Source organism: Eriocheir sinensis, chromosome 17 (genome assembly GCF_024679095.1).
Source record: "Eriocheir sinensis breed Jianghai 21 chromosome 17, ASM2467909v1, whole genome shotgun sequence".
Lineage (NCBI taxonomy): Eukaryota > Metazoa > Arthropoda > Malacostraca > Decapoda > Varunidae > Eriocheir > Eriocheir sinensis.
Genome location: NC_066525.1, coordinates 7,495,645 through 7,513,416, shown reverse-complemented (window position 1 = coordinate 7,513,416; position 17,772 = coordinate 7,495,645). Strand labels below are relative to the sequence as shown.

At 44.7% G+C, this 17,772-nt stretch overlaps 1 protein-coding gene across 1 annotated transcript in view; it reads left to right on the top strand.

The window, feature by feature from the left end:
• The window catches only part of LOC126999886 (uncharacterized), a 48,654-nt gene extending 31,260 nt beyond the window's left edge, over positions 1-17,394 (top strand). The window contains exons 4-6 of the mRNA XM_050863011.1: positions 3,189-3,355; positions 6,213-6,438; positions 12,914-17,394. Coding sequence (XP_050718968.1) covers positions 3,189-3,355; positions 6,213-6,438; positions 12,914-13,083 — 563 coding nt within the window. The 3' untranslated portion in view covers positions 13,084-17,394. The remainder of the gene's footprint in view (positions 1-3,188; positions 3,356-6,212; positions 6,439-12,913) is intronic.
• Positions 17,395-17,772: the final 378 nt, after the last annotated feature.

The following is a 17,772-nucleotide window of genomic DNA, read 5'->3' as shown; positions in this document are numbered from 1 at the left end:
ACGTGAGGAGTGAGGGAAGGATAGGAGAGGTACAGAAGAGGGAGAGAGAGAGAGAGAGAGAGAGAGAGAGAGAGAGAGAGAGAGAGAGAGAGAGAGAGAGAGAGAGAGAGAGAGAGAGAGAGAGAGAGAGAGAGAGAGAGAGAGAGAGAGAGAGAGAGAGAGAGAGAGAGAGAGAGAGAGAGAGAGAGAGAGAGAGAGAGAGAGAGAGAGAGAGAGAGAGAGAGAGAGAGAGAGAGAAAGGAAAACGGAGAGCAGGAAAACGAAAGAAAGTGAATTGAAGATGGAAAGAGGGAGAGAGAGAGAGGAAAGGGAAGTGAAAGAAGAGGGGGACACAAAGGCGAAGAGGAAACGGTCAAAGAGGGAAAATGTTGCTAAAGGAAATAGACAGCAGATGGGAAACAAAGAATTTTTATACGCACACACACACACACACACACACACACACACACACACACACACACACATATCGCCCCCCCCCCTCCCCCCCTCACATAAAACAAAGGTCAGTCTCTATTAAAACACCAACAATATTTAGCGGACTCGGGCGATCACAAACACACTGAAGGTTACCATGAATGTGGGAGTCAAATCTCTCTTTTTTTTTTTTTCTCTCTCTCTCCAATAACATCAAAGGGAAGGTTACTATTCCGGGCGTCACTTCTCGCAATAATACGCGTCAGGCTATTTGTATTGATGGGTTTTTACAGTCTTCCAGCCAGTCACCTTAACAAAGAAAAATATCACCCTTTCATTTCACTTCAGGTATGTTCGGTGTTAATAAGAATGTTGATTATTGTCGCACAGGTACGCAGGGAAAGCTTTAGTCTAGGTTAATCTTCCTTGAGGTTGCTGGGTCGGGAGTGATTCAGTCCCTTAACAGTAGTCTAATCTAGTGTCTGTTTTGGAGGTCTTAGTGCCTAGGTTAATCTTCCTTGAGGTTGCTGGGCTGGGCAAGATTCAGTGCCTTAACAGTAGTCTAATCTATTGTTCGCTTTAGAGGTCTTAGTCCCACCCACAGCCATCAACACCCTGAAGCTGGACACGCAGACACACGCCGCGTCGGTCAGCGTAAAACAGCCACAGACATGTACTTCAAAACAAAGGAAAGACACCAAAATCTGACTCTGTTTTCGTCGTGGCGGCTGTTCACTCTGCCGCCGTCACTTCTTCGCAGATAGACAGCTAATCACCAAACGGCAGAAGGCACAGAAATCTTAGTACTTTGAGGAGGTTTCGAAGTGGGTTGTAAGGGTCAAGTGTAAGGTATAGAGAACCACACGAAAGAGAACTTGAAGAACGATGGTACTTATGAATACTTCCCCTGGTCACACACACACACACACACACACACACACCGCGGGACAAAATCCTATACGGAACACGCCGCCGCGCTCTCAAAACAGGAGCATCACACAAGAAAATGGTGTCTGGCCTTGTCGAAAATACGTACGAGCGAAATGCAGATTCCTTTGGGGGATTCGAGGTGGTGGTGGTGGTGGTGATGCTGGAGGCGGTAGGTGATGGCGTGTGGTTGTTGTTGGTGGTAATGGGATTGGTGTTGGTGATGGAGTTCTGGTGGTGGTGGAGGTGTTACTGGTGATGGTGCTGGTGTTGGTGGTGTTGCTGTTGGTGGTGGTGATGTTACAAATGGTGACAGAGGTATTACTAGTGGTGGTGGTTTTACTGGTGGTGATGGTAATGTTAAAGATAGTGGTAGAGGTATTACTGGTGGTGGCGATGGTGGTGGTAGTGGTGATAGTGTGGTGAGACTGACATTGGTGGAGGTGAGGGAGGTGGTAGTTGATGGTGACTGGATGTACTTGTTGATGGTGATTCTGTTATTGGTGGTGGTGATACGGGAGGTGATGTTACTGACAGTGGTAGTGGTGGTGGTGGTGGTGGTGGTGGTGGTGCAAGACGGTCCTGCCCTAACCCTCACGCGCCTCACTGAAGAACTCATATTTTGTTTTATTTGTTTGTGTGTTTGTTTGTCTTGCAGGCAGAAGCACAGTTCGTGAGATATACACACGTCTCGGGGAGGAGAAGAGGAGGAAGGAGGGAAGGAGGAGAAGGAGGGCAGAGGAGGAGAAGGGAAAGAGGAGAAGAATGGAAGGAGAGAAAGGAGGAAGAGTGGTTTGGGAGGGAGGAAAGAGGGAGAAAGAAATGGAAAACAGTTTGGAGAAAGTAAAATGGGAGGTTGGGGAAAGAAAAAGAGAGAAAGGAAGATAGGGAAATAAAAAAAAAAGCAGAGAGAGAGAAAGGTTTAACGAAGAGGAGAGATGGAGGGAGAGAGGGACAGCAAAAACAAGCTTGCGGAAAAGGGCAGAAAAAGGTAGGAGGAAGGTAAGCCAGAGGAAGGTAGGGAGGTAGAAAATCAGGGAGAGAGAAAGGTTTGAATAAGAAGAGAGACGGAGGAAGAGAGGGGGAAAAAGGATTGCGGAAAAAGGAAGAAAGGGCACGAGGATGGTACACGCCAGGGGGGAGAAAGAGGAGGGTAGGGAAACAGAAAGAAAAAGTGGGATAAAGGTTTAGGAAAGACTAGAAAAGAAGGAGAGGGAGAAAAAAGCTGTAGAGAAAAAAAAAAGGAGAAAAGGACGAGAGGAGCTTTGTGCAACAGCAGAAATAAGTGATACGAGAAACTTCGATGCTATTGGAAGTTAAGTGATAGGAAGCAGATGAATGGAAAAAAAGTACTTACAAATAGATGCACTGACTCGGAAATGTCTTAGAAGAGGAAAGGATGACATAATTATAAAGGAGATGATGCAGATGAGGTTACAAATGAAGTATATAGGGAAAAGTGCTATAATAGTTGACTGAGAGATATGGAATAAAGATAAATAGAGAAAAGAAGACGGGGAAAAAAGACGGAGCTATTGACTGACAGGTACAAGTTCATACAATAGTCGTTACTGTCTTTTCCTACTACTCTTACTACTACTACTACAACTACTACTACTACTACTCCTGCTACTACTAAGAATACTACCACAATTAACACCCTTTCAATACTACCAATAAAGATGTCAGTAGTGGACTCTTAAATGCTAGTGAAGGCGACGCAACAACAGCAGAAGCAACACAAAAACACACCCCAACAGCAACACTAGAAGCAACACAGCCCCGCCCGCCGCCTCCACACCACAAGAACACTGGCCATTAATCACCCTTCCCCGCCCCTCCCGCAGACCCGCCTGACCACATCGCGGGGAACAGAGGTCCTGAGATCCGGGTGTCGGGCTGGGGCGGCTCGGGGCCCGTGGAGGTGCAGGAGGGGCAGCGTGTGAAGGCCGACTGTGTGGCTCGCGGCGCTAATCCTCCCGTCCACCTCATCTGGTACATCAACGATACGGAGGTAGGTGTTTGCAGGTGTTTGTTCTTAGGTGTGTGCTGTGAGGTGTGTGTTCTTAGGTGTGTGTTGTTAGGTGTGTGTTCTTAGGTGTGTGTTGTTAGCTGTGTGTTCTTAGGTGTGTTCTTAGGTGTGTGTTCTTAGGTGTGTGATCATAGGAGTGTGTTCTTAGGTGTGAGTATTCTTTGGTGAGGTTGTTCTGAGGTGTTTCTTTTTACTTATGTGTGTTTTTACGTGTGTCTTCTTTGATATATTCTTATGTTTTGTGTGTGCTCTTATCTGTTCGTGCTTACATGTGTTCTTACGTCTTTGCTCTTTTGCGAAATTAAGACCACTGTTCTCACACGCTTTTGGCTCCCTCAACAACTATTTACAAAGGCCACGAAGGAGATTAGTCAGGTTCTCATGAGTGTTTTTATCTTATTCATGATGCAGAAGCCTTGTCAACTTATCACTAAGGCTTATTAAACTACCCATGGCTTATTCCTTTCGATTTCCTTCTTTTTTTTCCTGTTGTTTTATTTTTCTCTCACCTTCCTCTTTTCTGTTATTTCCTACCCATTAGAAATACCCATAACAACAACCTCTACGGAAGCCTAATCAATTGTGGGCGTGCAAGTTCCTAAGTTTTTTAAGAATAGGGGCCTAAGTCAAGCTCGTTCTGTCCTGTATTCTAACTTATTTTGTTGCGTGAATCTTTAAAAACGTATGTGGTATTTTCATTTGATTTCATGTGGTACGGATACATGGCTTTTCCATCAATGTATAAACTCAGACTAGGCTCTCACTAACATATATATACGTAAAATGTTTGGTTGTCGTGGTTCTCTGTCTACTACGTACACATTATTTTATTATTATCTATGTAACTACTCAGGGAAGACTCACTAATACACGTAAAGAGCCTGTTCAATGTTCATGTCTGTCTATCTTTCCTTGCGGCTGATGCTTTGACGTGTGTTCAGCAGCTGGGCGGGTAGCTTTCACACACACACACATACCCGCCCCCCACCACCCCCAACACACACACACACATCAATAGTTTCCTCCCTGTGTTGGTGCTTCACTTGTAAGCCTCCGTTTGACCCGTGGCATTAGGTGACCTCCACATGCACCCACACACCCAGCCACCCCCTGCCGCAGCCCGAACCCAGCAGCTAAGAGGAGACACAAGGTTCAGTGTGTTGCGGTAAATGGACGAGACGGAATATTTAATCACAGGAGGCCATCCACATCTGATCAGACAGTCTTGTTTTCATCTGTCTCTGTCTCATTTCTCTTCTGGTGAGGTGCGAATGGTGTGTGTGTGTGTGTGTGTGTGTGTGTGTGTGTGTGTGTGTGTGTTTCGAATGGCCACCCAAAATCTAAGCCTTGATTCCAATAGGTCAAAAAATTAATAATGAAATATAATTGCGACTGATTCACGTGCCTGTTGCCTGACTTCTCCACACGCACACGCACACACACACACACACACACACACACACACACACACACACACACACACACACACATTCTAAACGCTTATCATCCGACCTCATTTTCCGTGGGTTGAGGATCCTGCAAAGGGTATGATGACCTCGACTCCCTTCTGAGGACCTCCCAAACCATTTCCCTCACAAGGAACCCTCTTCATTCCCTCCCTCTCCCCCCTTCTACTTAACCCTCACGCACCTCGTTCTCAATATCATCCTCTCTTTATCACTCAGCCTTTCTTCGTCATCATCAAATTCATCTTCTTTCTTCCATTCTTGTGCTATTTCCTTCTGTTCTTGTTCTTTTTTTTCCTCTTGTTCTTGTTCATCTTTTCGTCTGTCTTCTTTTTCTTCTGCCAGAGTCTTCTCCTTTTCTTATTTTTTCTTCCTCTTTCTCTTCTTCCCATTCCTCTACTCTTCCTCCTCCTCCTCCTCCTCCTCCTTTTTCTTCTTCTGCTGATTCTGCTTCCTCCTCCTCCTCCTCCTCCTCCTCCTCCTCCTCGTCCAACCCTCGCACAAGGTCCTAAGAGGCGAGGTGTTCACAAAATGGCTTAAGAGGCTTTTAACTTCCTTTTGAAAACATTGGATTTAATAGAATTGACGCGATTAGAAAAACGTGAAATAAATCTTAATAATAACGTAGATAAGACGACGCATAAGGCAAAAAGGGAGGAAGAAGAAGAAGAAGAAGAAAAATTAGGACTATGAAAATGAGGAGGCGCTGGAGGAGGAGGAGGAAGAGGAGGAGGAAGAGGAGGAGGAGGAGGAGGCCTTAGCTATACCCGTTTCTTCTTTCAGGACTCCCTTCATTTTCCTTTTCGTTGCATAATTATAGTTCCCGTTTTCCCCTAATAAGAGCAGATCACCATCAACGACAACAACACTATTAACTTCTTTTTATCTTCAACAACACTCGTTCGACGCCCTAACAACCCCTTCTTTCTATACTACTAAGACCCGGGTGTAAGCCTTTCCCTATCTGGTCTTCTATTGCTTAAAAAAGTTTCCATCCAATGTTCGACCGTCGCTAAACTAACTGAAGAAACTTGACCGACGCTGACAAAACCTGACCTACAGTAACCCCCCCCCCCCCCCCCCCCACACACACACACACACACAGGTTCCTCTTTTATTATCTAATACTGAAAAAAAGTTTCAACCCAAAGAACAACCATCGCGAAACTTAGGATTCTTGACCTATACGATGACGAAGACTTAAAGTAACCTCTCTCCCCCCCCCCCCCCCCCACACACACACACACAGGTTCCGCTTTTATTATCTGTTACTAAAAAAAAAAGTTTCATCCCAAAAAACAACCCATCGCGAAACTTAGGATTCTTGACCCACGCTGACGAAGACTTAAAGTAACCTCTTCGTTCCCCAACAGATTCCCCGGACGTACGTGTCGCCCCAGAGCTCACGGATGGAGGGACACGACACCTACACGACGGTGGTGAGCCTCGAGCTGCCGGCCAGGGAGCGGTGGGACAGCCAGGGGCGTCTGCTTCTGCGCTGCGACGCCGTCATCCCCAACCTGTACCGCGAGTCCTCTGTCCTCGAGCTCCACAACCCGGTCTTCAGGAGGCTACAGCAGTCCGGCTACTTCTCCGCCGGTGGGTATAATAGATAGTGATAGAGATAGATGATTGAGTAGTTAGTTAATAAGTTAGTTAGTTAGAGAGAAGGGATAGTTAGATAGACAGACAGGAAGAGAGACAAATAGATAGATAGATAAAGAGAGAGAAAGAAATGCTGAGGAGGAAGAGGAGGAGGACGTGAAGGAGGAGGAAAGGAGAATGAAGCGGAGGAGGAGTAGGGGAAGGAGAAAGAGTACGAAGAAGACGAGGAGGAAAAGGAGGAGGAAAAGGAGAATAGAAGTAGTGAAAGAGTACAAAAGCGAGGAGGGTTAAGAATACGAAGACGAGGAGGAGGAGGAGGAGGAGGAGGAGAACGAAGCGGAGAAGGAGTAGGGGAAGGAGAAAGAGAATGAGGATGACGAGGAGGAGGAAAAGGAGAATAGAAGTAGGTGAAAGAGGACGAAAGCGAGGAGGAAGAATACGAAGATGAGGAAGAGGAGGAAGAGGAGAAGGAGAATAGGAGAAGGGAGAGGAGGAGTATCAGGAGGAAGATAACAAAGACAGAGGTAAATGAGGATAAAGAGGAGGAGTAGGAGTAAGAGGAGTTCGCAGGGGTCACGCTTATAGATTTTACTGCCGAGACCAAATGCCGTAGATAATTTAAAAGGAAAAAATACAAAATATCGCAGAAAATGATGCTCGATAATTCCTAAACGAACAAACACACTTCCAATTAGTACCTCCATAGAGAATATAAAAAAAGGAAAAAAACAACAACCATGGAACACTGAGTTGAAAGGAAAAAAAAACATGAGCTATCCCTAAAACAAAGACTAATCAACATTTTTTCTACAAGACTTCATTTCAATACCTCACCTCACGTCCCCAGGGTAGCTCTTCCTGACATGACCACTAACACCCTACGTAGATGTGATATGAAGTGAAGGGCAGAGAAGTGATGTTGTGTGAGCCGGGCGTCGAGAAAGGACATGAGTGAAGGGGAAACTTATCCGTGTGGGACCCGGAGGTAAAATTTTGCAAGAGTGGAGAAGGAAGGGATTTGTGGAGTTAATGGACGAATGATGGAGAAGGAGGAGGAGGAGGAGGAGGAGGAGGAGGAAAAACAGGAGGAGAATAAACTAGTGAGAGAACAGGACCGAAGGGAGGAGAGGAAAGGAATAAAGGCAGGAAGGAAGCAAGGAAGGGAAGGAAGATGAAAAAAACGTTGAAAGAAGAGGAAGGAGGGGAGAGGATGAAGGAGGAAAAAAGAGATGGGGGAGGAGGAGGAAGAATAGGAGGGCGAAGGGGAAAGAAAGAGTGTAGGAGGAGGAGAGGAGGAGGAGAGGGAGAGAGGAGGAGGAGGAGGATAGGAGGAGAGAAGAGAGAGAGAGAGAGAGAGAGAGAGAGAGAGAGAGAGAGAGAGAGAGAGAGAGAGAGAGAGAGAGAGAGAGAGAGAGAGAGAGAGAGAGAGAGAGAGAGAGAGAGAGAGAGAGAGAGAGAGAGATAGAGAGAGAGAGAGAGAGAGAGAGAGAGAGAGAGAGAGAGAGAGAGAGAGAGAGAGAGAGAGAGAGAGAGAGAGAGAGAGAGAGAGAGAGAGAGAGAGAGAGAGAGAGAGAGAGAGAGAGAGAGAGAGAGAGAGAGAGAGAGCACTATTTTTCCCACCCTCTCCTGAAGGCCAAGAGACTCTGGACTCTGGTATAATGTATTCATAAGTCGCCCTGACGTGTGATGGTCAGGGGGAGATTGTTTTCGTGGTGTGTGTGTGTGTGTATGTGTGTGTGTGTGTGTGTGTGTGTGTGTGTGTGTGTGTGTGTGTGTGTGGGTGGGTGTGTGTGTGTGTTTGTGTGTGTGTTTAAGTAGAAATTGATAGAGAAATAGATAGATGCTTAGATAGATAATAGAAACGCAGACAAACAGAGCTAATGACAGATAAGCAGGTATACAAACAGACAGACACACAGACCCACCAGCAGACAGACAGACAGACAGAATGAAAGACAAACCGACAGAGAAAAGGAAAGACAAACAAACAGACAGACTAAAAAGGAGATGAAACTGCTTTGGGTACAATATATTCCTTTTTTTTGCAGGCATTCCTCTTAAAACTCAAGGCTGCTGAGATCACTTTACGATTTCTATGACGGACTAGAGATCCTTTTCCTTCTTTCCAACAGTATAAATGCAGCGGGAGACCTTTCATCGCATCCAACATTCAGTACCTTCATCGTTATCTTACTAACCACCTCAAGACTCAAGCAAAGGAATCGAAGCAGAAAAATATATCTCCCTATCTCAGCAGTCGCGAATCGTTCAAGCATTTTCGCAGAACTCAAACGGTTTTCCACGTAGGCAAACTCTGAATACGGTGAATAGGTACAATACAGCTGATCCCCCTCACAAGACCTGCAACGCTTGGAAAACAGCAATATCAGCGCCATCTGTCGGAGCTTGGACGAATCCCTATCTCTGCTTCTCGGTATCTCTGTCTGAAGGAGGAAGACAAGAAACAAATAGAGGAAAGTTAGGAATGAGAAAAATGATAGAAGTAATGAATGTCTCGAAGAAGGAAGAAGATTATAAAAGAAGTTACGTAAGTGGAAACAGAAGATGATGTGTACATGAGCTTAGGCAGATAAGAAGGGAGAGAAAGAAAACGTAAACACCGCGCACTGAAAATGGGAAGCAATGAGAGGTTCAGCTATAACTTCATTCTTCATCTTAGTCATCTTTATTCGTCTTTCTGTATTTCACGGGGAGAACTTAAGGTAAAACAGTGTCCGTCGAACTCTAACATCTCTTTCCTCTTAGTGTTTTGTTCTCCTAATCCTTAAAACGAGGACATCAGATATTTGTTTTTTTTGTCTCAAGTTAGGCTTAGTTGAAGGATGTTACGTAATGAGAGAGAGAGAGAGAGAGAGAGAGAGAGAGAGAGAGAGAGAGAGAGAGAGAGAGAGAGAGAGAGAGAGAGAGAGAGAGAGAGAGAGAGAGAGAGAGAGAGAGAGAGAGAGAGAGAATGTCTTGAAGAATTTGTAAGTGCACAGATACAAGGAGGAGCCGGCAAACGGGAGGAGGATAAGAGAGAGTTAGGGAGGGAGAGAAGGAGGGAAGGAAGGAAGAAAGGGGGAAAGGAGGGAGGGAAGGAGGGAGGGTGAAGGCTAAGAGGATTAGAGACAATCTGAATGGGTCCTGCAGGATCTGGAAGGAGGCTGAGGAGGAGGAGGAGGAGGAGGAAGAAGAAGGTGGGTCACGGTAGATTTACATGTGTTGGAGGAAGGAAGGAAGGAAGGAAGGAAGGAAGGGAGGAAGGAAGGAAGGAACGAAGGAAGGAAGGAAGGAAGGAATGAAGGGAGGAAGGAAGGTAGGTAGGTAGGAAGAAAGGAAGTAAGGACGGAATGAGTGAATGAATGAAGGAAGGACGGAAGGTAGGAAGGAAGGAAAGAAGGGAGGTAGGTAGGAAGAAAGGACAGACTTGAGGATGGCAGAAAAGGATGAAGGAGGAAAAAATGGAAGAAAGAAAGAACAGAAGGAACAAAAAAAAAAAAGTAAGGAGGGAAGGAAGGGATATACAGGAAAGATAAAAAAAAAAAAAACGGAACCATAAAAAAACGTAAGGATTATAGGAAAAAGAGAACGAACGAAGGAGAAGGAAGAGAGGAATCAAACAGCAACTAAAAACTCAAACAAGAATAAGGGAAGAAATTATAAAAGCAATACTAAGAGGAAGAAGAACTTGAAAGAGAGAGACAGGAGGCAAAGGAGACTAATTGGAGGGTAGAGGAAGAAAAAAAAAAAAGATGGAGAGAGAGAGAGAGAGAGAGAGAGAGAGAGAGAGAGAGAGAGAGAGAGAGTAATGAAGCACACTCAAGTACGACCGCTCTCTCTCTCTCTAAGTCAACACGAAAATAAGAACTCAAGAACCACTACATCTCTCTCTCTCTCTCTCTCTCTTATTCCTTTTCCATCCGCATTTTCTCCCCTCTCTTTTATTTCCGTTTCTTCCCCTTCTGTTCTTCCCTCTCTCATCTCATGCCTTTTCTATATTCCTCACTTATATGTTGCCTTTGTTTCTTCTTCCCTTGTCTTCCCCTGCTTTCCTGCCTCCCCTCCTCCTCTTCTTCCTCTGCTTCGTCCTCTTTCTCCTCCTCCTCCTCCTCTCAGCCAGCGCCTTCCTCCTCTCGTATAATCATCTGTTTCTTTCTTAGTTACTTTCATTGTTTTCCGCTTCTGTTCTCTCTCCTTCCTTCCTTCCTTCCTTCCTTCCTGCGTGTTTCTCTTTTTTCCGTGTCTCTTTTTTTCTTGTTTTTCGTCTGCTTGCTTCCTCCTTACTTCCCTCCCTTCCTTCTTGCCCTGTGTGATAATATGGACTACACTTCTTTGTCAGCCGGTCAGTACGTCTCTCTCTCTCTCTCTCTCTCTCTCTCTCTCTCTCTCTCTCTCTCTCTCTCTCTCTCTGGTTTTCTATCTATCTATTTATCTCTATCTAAATACTCACTAACCTCCTTACTTTACCTATTTCTCTTCCTACCTGCAATACCTACCTACCTACCTGCCTGCCTGTCTCTTTTCCCTTCTTACCCACCTCTTCACATATTCATCAACCTATTGTAATCGCCGGACTGAGCCTACGTGCCGCATAAAGCTCTACACTAACCCCCAATACTCTATGCGCAAAATACCTAAACCTCGACCTCACTCTACGAATTAATCAAGCGACTCAGAAATGTACCCGCACCGCATTGAGGGGACGAGAACGCGGCTGCCAGACGGATGGAATTAATAAAGGAAGAGATGCAAGAGTCAGGGCCGTGTATGGAAAATTAAGAACGTGTAATACCAGCCGTAGATGAATGCCATGACGAGAACTTAGCGAGGAAGTGAAGTCATCGTCGTGTGATATATACCCGCACACGAACATCGAGAATTCCTAAGACACTTGCCATAGGAGCTTGAGTACCCGGTAACCCGTAAAAAGCCCACAGCCAAAACAAAACAATTAAACTACCCTTGAAATAAATAAATAAAGCCCATACCCAAAGTAAAACAAAACGATAATGACAACCGCTTAATGAAAGAAAAATATCTTAAAAATCATCACAAGTTACGAATTCAGTTTTTTGAGGCTACCAGATGTTTGCTTTTTTATATCTATTGTTACGTAAGAAATGAAAAGATTTGGAGAGAGAAAAGTCACTCGATAAATAAACTTTTGATATATTTACGTTTGCGTTTGAAATATAGACATCAAAGAGTATTGTGTGACGGGGCTGAGGAAGACTTTGTTAATCAAGCAACTTCTAAAGGTAAGATATCCGTGTACCCTGACGGAGATATCAACGCAAAGGAATGGAGTTTGAGGGAATGATGAAAGAGATCGAAAAAAACAAAGCGCCTAAGTCATTATTTTCTACTTTACAGGAAATCAGAAAAGAAATGTCATCATCTCATTTGTCTTAAGATTTAGGCAGGAATGAAAAGGCCAATTCTAGAACACTCAAACCCTGAATGACCAAGGGAACTATACAAAAATGGGCGTCACATGTTGAAAAATTGATGTAGACAAAAACCTGGAAATCTCTGAAAAATGACCGGCGATTATTTTATGAGGGTGACGATATTTCTCTTTCCAACTTGATATAACATTATAGTTCGTTCTCAGACTCAATTATACACTAACGTCTAACAACCTGAAAAAGAATGTCTGGGAGATGTGTTCTACGTAAACCTAAATTAAATGGAAAAAAAACGAACATCAATAGGGTTATAGTTTGCGACTGTATAAATAAACCAAGCGTAGGAGACCTTAGCTATATCTAAACCAATAGTAACAATTTTTCCCAACCTATTTTCAGCCATACTTTCTGTTCGACCACTTTTCAAAGTTTAGACAGACCACTCCTTAAGGCCAACCAAGCATAATTTCCTTCCTTTCTTTCCCAAAAATAATATCAATAAAAAACACCTCCCCGGCAGGACCTATGAATGATCCTCTAAAGGGTAGGAGTCTGTACATGGGGTCAGGGAATTTAACTACTGTCAGAAAAAAGAATAACTGCCATGACCGTCCCCACAAGATGAATGGAAGTCGTGTATGTGAGTGTGTGTGTGTGTGTGTGTGTGTGTGTGTGTGTGTGTGTGTGTGTGTGTGTGCAGGTAAGGCGGCTCAAGGTAAGCCACTGGGAAACTAATTTGGACGAGCGTTGCTTAGCGGGAGCCATGAGGGGAGGGGAGGGGACGGGGGAGGGAAGGAGAAAGAATGGAAGGAGGGAAGAGATAGGAAAGGAAAGGGAAAACAACGGGAGGTAACGATAGGAGAGAACGAGAAGAAAGGAGAGGGAAAGAATGAGAGGGTAGGAAGAGAAGGAGCAAAAGAGGAGGCAGAGTAGGAAATGCAGGTGGTATAGAAGCTGCTGGAGAGCGTGAGATGGATTACAAATTACCAGGTGTGCGTGTGTGAATGCCTGTGTGTGCATGTGTGTGTGTGTGTACTTAAACCTTTCTCCTCCCCCTACAGGTTCACGTCCCAGCCAGTCCCTGTTTCTCCTGCTGGTGTGGACGACAATGGTGATGGTGGTAGTGAGGGCGCTGCAGGAGATCAACGGAGCACCTCAAATCCTCCTCCTCCTGCAACGCCACACCCTCCCCCTCCACCCCCGAGCTCTACCTCCGCCGCCTCGCTCTTAACACCTATCGGCCACACCTCAAAGAGACACACAGACACACCTGCGAGAAACACCTGAAAAATCACACTTGCGAGACACACAACGCCACATCAAAGAAAGACCGACGGAAACATGAGAAAGAGAGAGAGAGCTGGAGCGAGAGCGAGAGCGAGAGCGAGAGAGAGAGAGAGAGAGAGAGAGAGAGAGAGAGAGAGAGAGAGAGAGAGAGAGAGAGAGAGAGAGAGAGAGAGAGAGAGAGAGAGAGAGAGAGAGAGAGAGAGAGAGAGAGAGAGAGAGAGAGAGAGAGAGAGACGCACCTGTGAGATATAATAGATTAAAACTCTCGCCCCTTTTTTTCTTTACATACGTCAGACACATCAGGTGAAGGGAGAAAGAACATCAAACACACGTGATCCTTTTCTTCCTCCACTAATATATTTTGAAAAGAGGAAAAAGGGAAAAAAAATGGAAAAAGAGCGTGAAGGTAAAAATCTGACTTGGAGGTATTGAAAAATGGAACCTTTATCGAGTGGCGCAAAAACACACCATAAATAGACGCCTCCTCATTAGTCCCTCCTCGCCATGCTGCTTGGGAAGGATTTTTGCTTCCCATTATGAAGTGTAGTGCATGAGAGAGAGAGAGAGGGAGAGAGAAAAAAATACATACATTCATACATACATACATACATACAGACAGACAGAATTTTTTTTGTGATCGACATAGAAACGAAAATGTGTTACGTATATAAGAAGAGCAAGAAGACACAAGTTAAGACAAGATAAGACGTGTTTTTGTGTACATAGAAAAAAAATAGACAAAATGAAAGACGTGAAAAACCTTATTTATTTCTACAAAACATGAAGTAAAGAGCAAATAAAAGAAAATAGAACACTAAGGAAAAGAAGTCTGAAAAATGAAAAAAAATATATTGCGTGAAGATGAAAGAAAAATAATGAGTGCAGTTTCCTCATAATAAACAAATATAAAAACAACAATGAGGACAAGAAAGACGAAAGAAAAAAAAGTAAGGCATAACTCTAACCTTCATGATGTGTTACAGAGACAGACACACAAGCACACACACAAACACAAAGACAACAAGAGAGCAGAGAGGCGAGAGGAAGCATTCATGGCGGCCAACAAGAAGACAAACAAAGACACACACACACACACACACACACACACACACACACACACACACACACACACACACACACACACACACACACACACACACACACACACACACACACACACACACACACACACACACACACACACACACACACACACACACACACACACGGAGAGGAGAGGGGCCGACTTGAGCCTCAACCACACGCCCTTATCTCACCCCCTTCAGCCTGTTCTTGCCTCGTGCTACCCAGGAACAAGAGACGAATGCAGGAAGACTATTATCCGAAGAAGCTATGATGGTGACAGAGGAAGTGAGAGATAAACACATAGACAAACGAGGGACATGTCTTCATACCCTCACCTCGACCCCTTAAAACCCCTTTGGCTCTTACATCATCTATTTTCAAAGGCCACAGAGATCAGTCGGGTCCTCAATAGTGTTTTTTTTTAGGTTCATGATACAGAAGAGAGGTCAAACTATCAACAGGGTCATGAAACTATCCATGGAAAGGCCCACAACTCCTTCTAAAGCCTTGTCAAGTATCTGTGTTTGGGCTCCGAAATGTTTTAAGAATGTGGCCATGAGGGTAAAGAGACGCTCTCCTCCTCCTCCTCCTCCTCCTCCTCCTCCGACCTAAAGAGATATATGTAGAAACGTAGATGTAGACAACGCCCTCTGTAGCCTGTAAATAAAACCCAATGGATGAACGTCGCAGGAGATGATGACGATGATGTGAGGTGATATGGATGACTCTTGACCTTCTTGTTTCGATATATATATTAGGCATGTTCCTGGGTTTGGCTTTTTACTTGCACTGCAGCTAGAAACCTTTCACCGCCACTCACCACGACGATGACTATTGGTGTCCTTAACTGACCCCTGACCCTTCCTCCCCTCATACCTGTTTCTGATCTACTTCATAATTGGTGTCCTCCTCTACCCCTGCCCTGTCCCGACCCTCCGCGTCCCTCCTTTTCCTCCTCCTCCACTTCCTTATCGGTGTTCTAGTTTCTCTTTCTCACTATTTTTCCTCCCGTTTCTCCTCTTCTTCCTTATTCGTATCCTGGCTTCCCTTTCTCTCCCATTTCTCTTTCATCCCTATTCTACTTTTAATCGTGTCCTGGTATTCCTTCCTTATCACTTTTTCTCTCTCATTCCTCCTTCCTTTCCTTATTCGTGTCCTTCCTTCCCTTTCCTTTCTTCGTTTTCCATCCCATCAGTATCCTTCCTTTCCCTCCTCCCTCCTCCTTCCCTTCGCCCTCTCATCCCATTATTCCCCCGTCCCGGTTTTCTCTCCTCTTTCTAATATCTTTCGCGGTATCGATGCTATGACTACACACGTTCTAGTTGTTGTTGTTGTTGTTCTTGTTGTTGTTTCTGCTTCTGCTGTTGTGATTCTTTCCTCTTAACTTCTCTTCCTCTTAACTTCTCTTCCCTCCTGACCTGTGGCTGGTGAGAGTTTTACGAATTACTCCAATATAACTGTGACGTATTTTTACGGTTCTCATATTGCCAACCATCAGAACCCATTACTACTACTACTACTACTACTACTACTACTACTACTCTTACTACTACTGCTACTACTACTACTACTACGACTACAACTGGAACTAAAGAAACCATATAAACTGCTGCTGTTGCTGCTTCGTTAATTGCATCTGCTCTTGCTGTTACTATTACAACAACAACAACAACAACAACAACAACAACAACAACAACAACTGCTATTTCTACTACTACTACTACTACTACTACTACTACTGCTACTACTACTACTACTTATACCATTACCTATACCGCAACGTCAGTGTTTAGTTGGTCTTTTATTTGGTTGTTTATGAAAAGATACGATGATATGCTCAACACTACTGTAACGGCCGAACGATGTATGTAAAAATGTATTAGTTATTATTATCATTATTATCATTATCATCATACGTATAACGATTCCATTTGGTACTTTAAGATTCGTTCTAAACCCAAAGTACCATAATTTTCTTCGGTTTATTTTATTCTCTTTTTTGTGTGTATGTGTAATTAGTCCAGTCTCTTTTATTTCCAATCAGTGTCTGCGCGTCACCTTCCTCAGCACAATTGGTCTATATGTTAACTCAGCCCAAAATTCCCCTCCTTGTTTCCCTCTGCCGCCATCACGACCTTTGTTAACTATTCTGTAGAAGCGACGAGCGGAGGACTGTGGTGAGGCCTGTGTGTGGTGAGCCCTGACCTGCCCTGCCTTGACCTCCAACACCCTATCATACCTTACCTTCCCCTGTTTTGTTTTACCCTACCCAGACTTGTCCTGCCCTATTTTATCCTGCCCTGTCCTGTCCTGCAATACCCTATCATACCCTACCTTGCCCTGTCTTGTTCTACCCTACCCAGCCTTTTCCTATTCTACTTTATCCTGCCCTGTCCAGTCCTGCAATGCCCTACCAATCTCTGCTCTATCATACCCTATCCTGCCCACCCTGCCCTGCTCTGTTCTGTCCTGTCCTTTCTCTATACTGTCCATCCTTGTTCTGTCCTACCCTGACCTTTCCTACCAAACCTTGCCCTGTCCTACCATGCCCAGTCCTGCCCTACAATGCTCTACCCTGCTCTGTCCTAAAGTATCCTGTTTTTCCTAGCCTTCCCCTTCCCTGTCCAACCTTACCCTGCCATACCTTGTCCTGTCCTATCCAGCCTTGCCCTCCTCAATAATACCTTATCCTATCCTGCTCTCCCGCTATCAATCCTAACCCCGGGCAAGCTGAGGAGGGCCGCAACACAAACTCAACAACTCACGCCCGCCCGAGGACGCCCCAGAGACCCCGCCGCTCACACACACGGGGCTCTCGCCTCGGACGTGTACTGTGTAGTTAGCCGAGCACGAATGGTCATGTATATGCATTTGTATGTGTATATATTAATGCGTATGTATGGCTGTTTGTGAGGACGGTTGTGTATACATACATACATGTGGATCAGTGTTTGAGAACAGGGTTATTTTGTTTTACTTCCTGTTTATTTTAGTTCATTCAGTAATCACATCATTATGAATTGTTTTATTTTCATTGTCTTTATTATTATTATCATTAGTGTTATTATTTCCCTCCTATTGTTTTCCATAACTAAAGAGCTTTGTTCCACCGTGTCGGGTGATGTACGTAACTGTCTCATGTACTTTAAGAATAAAGAAAAACTACCAGTGTCGTTGCCTCAATCTGTGTGGGTCAGACGCCTCTGCCAGCCCTCGCACCCTTCCTGACCCGCCCAGCCCTCCTGCTCCCTTCTCCCTTCTCCCTTCCTCCCGCCTGCCTGCCACGGGAGTTTCAGCGTCTCTCGGAACCTCAACACGGCGCCAGCAGCCTCCTCAGCCCCCACACATCCTTGTATATGCTCCTGTACTTCAAGCAACATACGTTCTACTTCACCCACCGCCTTCTACTTCCATAACTTCTTCTACTTCTATAACTTCTACTATTACTTCGATAACTTCTTCCACTACTTCGATAACTTTCACTACTACCGTTTTTCCTTCTAATAACGTCCACGGCACAGTTATGATCTCGCATCCCCTCCCTTCG